The 10,670-nt window shown below is 43.1% G+C and overlaps 1 protein-coding gene across 1 annotated transcript; it reads left to right on the top strand.

Moving 5' to 3' along the window:
• wnt7aa (wingless-type MMTV integration site family, member 7Aa) lies at positions 1–10,111 on the top strand. The gene is made up of 4 exons (XM_070958555.1): positions 1–622; positions 977–1,203; positions 3,891–4,162; positions 7,299–10,111. Exons 1-4 carry the CDS (start codon positions 552–554, stop codon positions 7,776–7,778), a joined length of 1,050 nt encoding a protein of 349 aa, XP_070814656.1. The 5' UTR covers positions 1–551; the 3' UTR covers positions 7,779–10,111.
• Positions 10,112–10,670: the final 559 nt, after the last annotated feature.

The following is a 10,670-nucleotide window of genomic DNA, read 5'->3' as shown; positions in this document are numbered from 1 at the left end:
AGACATGAAGTGATGTCCAGCGTGAGGACAGGGAGAGGACATGTGAAGAGGTCTGGCCGGCTTCTTGTGTCAGCTGTTCCCAGGTCTGCAGCGGTGAACGTGTGTCAGACAGAAGGACAGATGAGCTGAGCGTGTACCTGCAGGCTGAGAGTGTTTGAGCGGCTCAGAGGCAGATCCTCTGCAGAACACGCCCTGATAGGAAAGGTAGACTCACAGAGAGAGACACAGACGCACACACACATACACACACACACACACACACACACACACACACACACACACACACACACACACACTCTCAGCCTGATCACTAACGGAGCCGAACGTCTTACCTGAAAACAACAGCCCCAATGCTCCAGCACAGGCTCACACCACCGGACACCTACCAAATGAAATCAGGACGAGTGCATTTCCACAAACTTTGGTTTGCCCCGAGGAGCTTTGGTCCCGTCTGCAGCCCGGAACACCTGGACACCCTGCGGGACTCGCTCGACAAATAAGGCTGGTTGTTGCAGCAGCAGAGCGTTAATACACCGGCTGGGCTGAGCACCATGAGTAGGAAGACACGGCGCTGGATTTTCCATTTTTTCCTGTGCCTTGGAATAGTGTATTTGAAAATCGGGTGAGTTTGTGGGGATGTCCCGCTGGTTAATTAAGATTAGAAAATGAAAGCATTTTTTTTAGACAATGCACAACAATGCTTTAAGCCATGACAGACTTTTTAAGGACAGTAGAAAAACGAGGGGCCCCCAATGTGAGGTGAAGGGTCCTTTCTGGCTGTACCTCCTGCGAATGAGGTAGCTATAGTTAGATTAATTGTGGAATGCCATCAGACCACATGCAGTTATTGTACATACGTGATAAGTCAGAACAGTGTCTGTTTTCTCATATGAAGGTCCCCATTAAGCTCTGTCTTAACCCCCTTCAGAACTTCCATAGGAGAATGCCATATTTTAACTTTTCACCTTCACCGCAGGGGTCTGTCATCGGTGGTCGCGCTGGGAGCGAGCATCATCTGTAATAAAATCCCCGGCCTGGCCCCCCGTCAGCGGACTATCTGTCAGAGCCGACCCGACGCGATCATAGTGATCGGAGAAGGAGTTCAGATGGGGATCAATGAGTGTCAGTTTCAGTTCAGGCACGGACGCTGGAACTGCTCGGCCCTGGGGGAGAGGACCGTGTTCGGGAAAGAGCTCAGAGTGGGTATGTCGCTCTTTGATTTCATTTCAACTCAAACGGTTCCTATTAAAAAATAAAATAAAATAAAATAAAAATTAGTGGTTCTTTGTGCAGTCCCAGAATTTTATGATGCATTAGTTTAGTCCTATTTCCCTATTTCAGTCTATAGGGTGATGGGGTTAAAGTCTTTTTGTTGCAATTTCTCATATGACAAGCATACAAATGTTCCTAAGGTCTTTACAGTTAAAGTGCAGCTGAGTATCACTCAAAAGTTACGACTGTTGTTGTTTTTGAAGGTAAGAAAGCTCCTAAATGCTGTTTGGACTGAGAGCTCCACTTCATCACTGAGTTTTTCTCCTAAAGTGTTATAAAAGACGCTGTTGGAACATGTCAGCATGCCTTGATCTTCATAGTTACAGTGTTCACAAGGTTTGTTTTTAACTAATAAAATAGTTATTACTGAGAAATAAGCTGGTTCATTTTTAAATTGCTGTATTGTCGTATACCAGCAGCTTGATAACTGTTTGTTGCTTGCACACAGTGGTATGTTGTCTTTAGTGTTTGCGCTGTCCAAGCAAGCATTTAGGAAGTCATAAAAAAGGTTCTGAAATTGCTACAATTTCTCCAAAAATAGTCCAGAAAGGCATTCCTCTGAGGTGCTCGACCTCTGACACTTTGACTAATGTCTGAAGCTCAGACTCTCTGCATCTGCTCGTGGTGGGAAAATAAGGCGCATATTTGATCCTGTATGTGGAATAAGGCTCGAGGCGATGCTTGCTTGCTCCAAAGACAGGACTGCGGAAATAAGTGGAGAATCATATTTAACGCACTGGTATTCCACTGTCTTGTCCTTTAAGTTCACCCTGTCATCTCAGAGACAGATGCAGAGCTTGGGTGTCATTTTTCACGCCAAGTGTCATTAAGGATTATAGCTCACATCTTGTTTGAGCCTTTAATTTATGCTGATTGCTGCACTGTACATGACGGCCTTATATTATATTATATTGCCTGAGATGGTTGTAGTATTAGCTGCAGCAAATATGAGTACTGTCTGAATGAGTCTTCCAACCCTCATTTAAAAGCTGCAAGATGTATAATTTGATGTGCGAATGATATAGGTTAGTATAAACAGTGATAAAGCTTCCTGTCGTGACATTTCATGAAGTGCTCTGTGATTGTAATGGTTCAGAAAAGATGGCATCTTTTGTCTGATTATTTCAGTGTGTTTTTATCATGAATGCATGCTGTAATTCTCTTCTATTGTTATTTCATATTGTGTAACATGCAGACCTGCATGCTTTTTATCTGCTCTCAGCTCAACCACCTTCATGTATGTTCATAAAATACTTTTCCCCCAAAAGCTTCAAGTTCAGACAAGTACTTTCTGCTAGGTTTACAAATTTACCTCCAGGTTCTGCAGCTTTGGCAGGGGACGCTTTAAGTAGAATGATTTTAGACCACTGCTTCAGGCAAGAGCTATGCTTCTTACGAATATCATCAGATCTGAAAAAAAAAAAAAAAAAAAAAAAAGCTCATGTCAGTATTGCGGAATTCAAATTTTATCCAAATGTAGATGAGAATCAGGCTGAGTTCCAGGAGACAGGAGGTCAGCTCGAGCGCCGCTCGGGTCCAGCTGCCCTGCGCAGAGTCTGTCTGAATCCATTGTTTTGTTTCAGCAGACTGGAACACTGATAACTGACAGAATACATCAGTTTGGGATTGTTGTTGGCAGTGATGCAGCAATGTACAGTATATTGGCATTAGGATCAAGTATCCTCCCCACCCACTGAGTTGGCTACTTGCAGTAACTCTCTGTGGGTACTGACTGTACTGGCTGTAAAGACAGATTGGAGAGTTGTTTTATATCTGAGCTTCACGTATTTGATGCCAGGATGCTTCTGTGTTTGATACTTTGCACTTTGCATGACTGCAAAGAGCCACATCCACTTGTTCCAGCAAAGCTCAACAGTTGAGCGTTTCAGTGTTTGAAGGAGAACCATGGTGTCCAGTGTCTTTACTTCTCTATGGCACTTTAATTGTTAAAGATTACGACTTGATTGCAGTTTTTTTGCAATGCTTGTTCATTTTTTGGATGCTCTCCTAGTGTGCTCCAACAGGAATTATCTCCATTTTAATTGAAAAACGCAGTTGACCTGAAGCACTCAGATTTATGGAGTGGAAATCCATCCATGTAGGGAGGCTCTGCATGCCTCTCAGCCTCACCTCCACAGGATGGATCCCAGTGTGACGGCAGCTGGGACAAGGGCCAGAAATGATACCTTAACTTTTGATGTTTTATCTCCCACTGAATGGTCTCAAACAAACATCCTAACCAATCAAAGGTACTCAGCAGATTGACTGTTAATTGGTGATTGTGTGAAGTGATACTCTTAGATTGACGGACTAGTCAGGATCCTGTGGGTTCTTCATGCTAACCTTTAACTAAGACAATGAAACTGACCCGCTTCTCAAGAATTAGTTTCCCTCCATTCCAAACTGCTATATTATATTTTCCGCAAGATTCGGTTCATCCTGAAGTTTATCTCTTTTTAAATGTTACTTGATTAATGAATTGGACTTGGCTTGGCTCGAGTATTTTATGATTTGGTTTGAGGCAGCTATGCCAGGTATGTAAGGAGGCTTGACAGTGCCTGAAATAGTGAATCCTGTTGTCAGCAATTGTGGTTAAAAATGTCTTCTCTTTATTGCAGGCAGTAAGGAGGCTGCGTTCACCTACGCTATCATCGCTGCCGGAGTCGCCCATGCTGTCACTGCAGCCTGCACCCAGGGGAGCCTGAGCGGCTGCGGCTGTGACAAGGAGAAGCAGGGCTTCTACAACCAGGAGGAGGGCTGGAAGTGGGGCGGATGCTCTGCTGACGTCCACTATGGCCTGGGTTTCTCTAAGGTGTTTGTGGACGCCCGAGAGATCAAGCAGAATGCCAGGACTCTCATGAATTTACATAACAATGAAGTGGGACGCAAGGTATGTTTGTTACTCTGTCATCAATCTTTTCAGTTTGTTTTAGTAGAGACAAAAATAATCTTCAAGAAGAGAAAATCTACATCCTGTGCTGCATGGAACTCCTGGGATCAGGTTTAAGGTAACATGAGGCCAGCAACTACTGTATCACTGAAAACAGAGTTGGCAACCTGCCTTGACTGACTGATTGTGGTTGGTCACAGAAACACAGAATTTTATGACAAAAATACTTTTCTCAATGTGGATTGGTTGCATCATGGCTGACACCACATCCAGCATATCAGATCAGTGAATCCCTTGCTGACATGTCGTTTTAGCAAACACATTCACACATACAGCCAAGCCAGAGTCTTCAGTCCAAGTCAGGCAGCTCTGAATGCTGTCGAGAAATGAAAGGCTGATGTTGAACATTACAGCAGGTCTGAGACTGGCTGCAGTCACTTGGTACGATGGCACAGTGAGAGTTCATGAATGGTCAGAAATATCGTAAAATAAGGAGCCACTGAGGACAAAGTGTGGTCAGATGCTGCAGCCATTTAGAGAACACAAGTAGAGTTCAGATGTAACTGACAGGATGCACAGTGAGCCGGACCCAGGACTATAACCCTATGAGAGTGCATTAGCCAGACTCTGATGTTGTTTACCAGTGGACAGACGCAGGGAGCCAAATGACAGATCAATAGAAACTGCAGGACCATCCACAAAATGGCCCCACAAGACAGCAGTCTGTTGGAAAAGCTGCAGCAGGCACATGATAGATCAGTGCAGGTCTGAGGTAAATTTCTAAAAATACTGCACTAATACCTGAAAAGTGTTTCGACTTGTTTTAAAGGTTAATGAAAGTATATCTGGAGCTCTTGCTTCCTCAGGATTAATTAGAAGTAGATTAATAGCAGAGCTTCTCTTAGCGTTCTATAGCAAATAAAGGTTAATATTAAAGGAGTAGTTCATCATATTGAGAAATGCACTCACTTGTTTTCTTTATGAGGGTTAGTTGAGCAGCTTGTTGCCACTGTCATGTCTGTAAGCTACTAGACAGTTAGCTTAGCTTAGCATAAAGACTGGAAACAGCCCAACGCTGGCTGAGAAGTTTGTAATCTTATGAAAGGATATCTTAACATCACAGTCATAGAGACAAAATGTATCTAACAGCTAAATTCCAGTTATATGAGCATGTCAGTTTCCCCATTGTGCTTTTAGAATATAGTGTGTCAGCTGATGCTGGAAGTGATTTCCATGCTGTAAACACAGAGCTATCAGTACCTGCAGTGCCCTCTGTAATGCTAGATGTTCAGATGTTTCTCTTTGAAAACATCTTTTGTTTTTCTCTTTGTGGAAACATGCACTGCTTTTCATTGGAAAGATATACAAGAAGATGTGTATTTCGAGGGCTATGCATGTAAAAACCGAGAGCTGAGAAGTGAATATGCTCAGATAGATTTCACGTCAGTGTCATCGTGTCAAGTTTTGGTCCCATTCATGGAGCAAGAGGAGTACTTTCATCTCTGGACCAGGCCTCATATTTGAGGTCTGGCATCAGTCAGAATGTGATACAGTGTGTGAATCTCTTAATATACACTTACTAAACTGATACCTCTGTAATTATTGTAGTAAGGCTTTCATGTTAAATTGGAGATGATGTCAGTGTATGTTTTGAGTACCAACCTTCAAATATCTTGAGAAGAATAAACAATAGTGTAAAATGTGCCATGGGCGGCTTACAGGGGTTCTGTTAGACAAACAATAGCAGCTTCTTTGGCATTTCACTTCACTGAACTTAGTGAATTAAATGTTTGTCAGGTCTCGGGGGCATGACCACGCTAAGCTGTATGCATCCAAGGCTTTTGACAATTACCCCACGAGACTCCAGAGAGTCTGAGGCCACATCAGAGTGGAATAATTAAAAAGCAGGGTGAGGCTTCTCTAATGCCAGTGAGGGTTCCCGCTCAGTGAGGAGGAAGGAGGGTAAGCTGATGTCATTCAGATCCAGGCACACAGAGAACACCCCGGCTGCTTCGCCAAACACATCGACAGGCTCCCACTCTCACCCTGAAAAGGCCTTCCGCCGCTGCCAGTCTGCTACAAACACCTCGATGTGGTGACAGAACAAACTGTCTCTGCAGTCACCACAAGAACTCATAAATGAACCCAGCTTCTGCCTCAATTCATCACCTTTACACGTCCTTTTTATTCTACCCACAGAAAGGTTTGTGGTCACACTGGCTGTTTTTCTATTACTGTTGCCCTCAATAAAACAGCTAGTCAAGACGCTGCGCATCCATGAAAACGAAAACCAGACTGAGAGGGGAAGAGGGGGACAAAGGATGCTTTAAACTTTGACTCTAAAGTGTCTGCAGACATGCACAATATTTAGGGCTCTTAAATTTTGTTTACTTTAAAAAAAATTGACGTTAAAATACCTTTTGCAGCACAGATCCATTGTTGATTTATTTATTTATATGTTTTCCCCCCATTTATTCAGTAAATAAATGACACTGAATCAGTGCTAATTGTATTTCTGTTGCAGGATACACAAAAACCTTAAGCAGAATGGGTTTGTAAAATTTGGGTGAAATCAGTTGTAAGTCCACACCTCGGTTTGTAACGCTCACAGGTGGCAGTAGGTCATATTTCTGCTATAGAACATGTGGGACATGCATGAAGTTAGAGTCCATGTTTTTGTACGAGTGTGTTTCTACCATGAGTGTGTTGTGAGCCTCAACCTGTCTTGTAAAAGAATGGCACATACATAGCTACTAGCCATAGGGTGACATACTGTAGCAGCTCTGGAATGCTTCCATTCATTTGGAATGCTAGAAAACTTTTGTCTCAACCTGTTGAACTATTCATGCAATATGTTAGACTGAGTATTTCTGTGAACTCGTACGGTTCTTCCCTGCTCATTATGGACAAACTGTAAGAGATAGTGTGAATTGTCAGAACTTCTTGACTTTTACCTTTTGATGGTGGAGGACATGTTAGATCTACAACTTTGCTTAGGCACAGCTGTGGTGAAGGTGTGGCAGACATTTTGATGATAAGAATAAATGATGTAAATATGACTGATATCAGTCAGGCAGCTGTTACTCTTTGAAACTTTGAAACCTCCCTTCACCTGAACTCTTCCACCATGTTGCAGGTCCTAGAGAAGGGCATGCGCCTGGAGTGCAAGTGTCACGGTGTGTCGGGCTCCTGTACCACCAAGACATGCTGGACAACGCTCCCCAAGTTCCGTCAGCTGGGATACATCCTCAAGGACAAGTACAACCAGGCGGTGCACGTGGAGCCGGTACGAGCCAGCCGCAACAAACGCCCCGCCTTCCTGAAGATCAAGAAACCCCACTCCTACCGCAAGCCCATGGACACTGAGCTGGTCTACCTCGAAAGGTCGCCTAACTACTGCGAGGCCGATCCTTTGACCGGCAGCATGGGAACACAAGGTCGCCTCTGCAACAAGACGGCTCAGCAGCCCAACAGCTGTGACCTGATGTGTTGTGGTCGAGGATATAACACACACCAATACTCCCGCGTCTGGCAGTGCAACTGCAAGTTCCTGTGGTGCTGCTACGTCAAATGCAACACCTGCAGTGAGAGGACAGAGGTGTACACCTGTAAATAGAAATATTTATTGGACGCATATTGAGACACACAGCTAGACTGGACTGTGTATGAATGTGTGTGTGTGTGTCTTGTTAATGTATTTCAGAATAAGAGTTCTCTGTGGCTGATGACATGACACATGCAGAGTGACTGCCTTCACGCTTCCGGTGTGTGTTGATTATACTGATGCCAATGGACATCTGCCATGACACTGGACTCCACCTGTGGGCTCATAAGTCGTATTTTTATTGTAGAATAATTTGAACGCCGTTTCATGTTCCAGGCCTGACTTGTCCGCAGGCCGTCCTGGTCTATTGCATGACTCACCTTGAACAGTGCTAGTTTTTTCTTTACTAGACTAATAATTTATTCAATGAGAAAACTACTGATTTTGACTAAATCTGGTCAGGTTTAAAGGAGGTGTAGGTGCCTATAGTGAAAAAATATTCAAGTGCACTTAAAAACGAAAAGATTTTTCTTTTTCTTTTTTTTTTACCAAGACAACTTTTACACACTGGAGCTGAAAACTGAAACTCGACTGAAAGACATGTTTGGGACCCTGCAGCTTATGTGCATTAAGCCTAGCAGAGGAGCATGAAACTACTGATCCTGGGCTCTGTATGATTGTGTTTTCGATGCGTTTCTCTCTCCTCTCCCCTACAGTCTGCTGCTAGTTGTCTGGAAAGTTATGGAGTTTGTGGCTGAACAGCCATATGGACTCCTCAAGCTAAATGGACACCACCAAAAGCAAATGCAAGCTTCCAGACATAAATTCCCCTCAATGTTGTTTGATAGAATATATTTTGTAAGAGATTATTTTTATATAATATTTTTTTTTTAATTTATTTTCTATCTCTGTGTAAGATGTTTTCCCGTAACATTTCTAACTGTTCAGTTTCTGAGTTTACTGAAAGGAAATGACCCACTGAAACACTGTTTTCAAAATGTGCCTTGTGATATTGTGAATTTCAGGAAACATTATTTCAGCTTGCCTTGCTGCCTATGGATGTCACCTGTTGCTTGTTGCTTGTGTGGCTCTTGTACAGGGTTTCTTTCATCTGTCTCTCTGAAAAGGTAGAAGGTGGTTTTGTGGTGTACTCTTCATATTCTAAGATACACGAGCATCTACAGCAGCACTGGACATTATGATCTGAACCCTTTCGTTTGAACAGCTTCTATGAATGGTTAACAGCGCTGTATGCCAGCCGTGCATATTACCTGGAGTATGTCAGTGTAACTGTTGGTCTTTTGGTCATCTCTCCATGTGTTTGGCTGTAATCTCTGCTGTCTAAAAAACATCTGCGCCATTCTGCCCTTCCTGTCCACCACTGTTTCAGCCATGAGCATCCACAGCCACTCGGCTGTTCTCTTATGTTCAGCCAGAAATATTTAACCCATAGACGTCTTCAGTGGTGCTCTTTAAAGGCCGCTAAGAACAGAAATAATGAATACACCTAAATAAATCTATTTAAAAATGTTGGCATGACTCTAGGCCAAGGTTATGTTGAAAGGCTGGATTTTGAATCATTTGTGCTAATACAAATGAGACGAGATTATTACAAATCAGGAGCAGAATCTGGGAGCTATGGTTTCATGTCAGATCTCTGTTAGAGTCATCAGTGATCCACAGATATGCAGTTTGAGCTTTTTGTCTCTATCTTTCACTAACCGGGGAGGGCTGGGTGTCATTTCATGTGAACATGGTTTGGCCTTTTATGCCTTTTATTAGAGAGATGACAGGAAATGAGGGGAGATGTGTGAGAAAACAGGGCTGTTCATGGGTTCAGGTTTCTTGATGGCATCTTAACCCCTACAGCACCTGGATGCACCAGCTGTGTATCATTTGACATTTTTTGATAGTGCAGAGTTTCAGTACCAGTACAAAATAAAAGACACAATGAATGGGATAAGATGAATGTTTTGATTTCGATCCTGAAGTGTTTGGTCAGTTTTTGATGCACGGTTCAGCAGACACATTTCAGCCAGTATTCAGTAAGCATAGAGATTTGATACCCAGCCCTAATACTTCAATCTCAAACAATCAGACATACCTCTACAGCGACATTAGTATGATGACAGGTTGATTATCGATGGAACAGGAGGGGGTGTTTCATGGTTATGGTTGCAGAGTGGTTGTTTGGTTATTATAAACAGATTTTCCAGTCAAGTGTCAGTCAACACTGACACAGTCCCCAATAAAGGTTGTTCTTGTATGTGACTGAACTGATGAAATGACATCACCCAACTGCTGTAGTGCTCATAAAGCAGAGACCATTGCTGTTTTATTCCATGTAACACTACACTGTCTTTTCATGCGTCTTTGGTTAATAAATGTTTTCTTAATTAACAGAAGGAGGTCATTTTGTATTTAATACACATATTTTAGGTTTCATTGTGAGGACTGGTCAGAGTGAAGAGTGTGTGATTGAGGCTTGCGGCGCAGACGGTGTCACAGCAGTGTGTGCCTCAGTGAGCGGTGGGAGTGTGGAGCTGCTGGCTGATGGATTACTCTGACATCTGCTTCATTCACTCCTCAACAACGTTGCTACAACAACCACACTGTGCCCCCCAAAAATGCTCCTCGTCTCATCGAGATGCCAGACTGCCCATTAACAAAACGGTAACCATGCAAAAGCCAGATAAAATTTGGATGCTATTTATTTTGTGGAAATGGCAAATGGGACGAAAGCAGGGAGGGGGCTTTACAATTGCAAGGGGATGATGTCAAGAAGGATTTCAATCTGCGCAACAGAAAAGGTCTTAACTCCAGGAATAATCATCACAAAACATTCCTCAGCTAAACGTTGCCTCAAAAGAGTGACACATTCAAAAGGCAGCTGGCCAAACAGCCATGGTGAGAGCAACACCAAGGCTCTGTCACTGAGAGCTCCACAACATTATCTGAGTGTCC

Source organism: Chaetodon trifascialis, chromosome 3 (genome assembly GCF_039877785.1).
Source record: "Chaetodon trifascialis isolate fChaTrf1 chromosome 3, fChaTrf1.hap1, whole genome shotgun sequence".
NCBI lineage: Eukaryota > Metazoa > Chordata > Actinopteri > Chaetodontiformes > Chaetodontidae > Chaetodon > Chaetodon trifascialis.
Note: the sequence above shows the minus strand (reverse complement) of the source record. Positions and strands in the feature narration are given on the sequence as shown.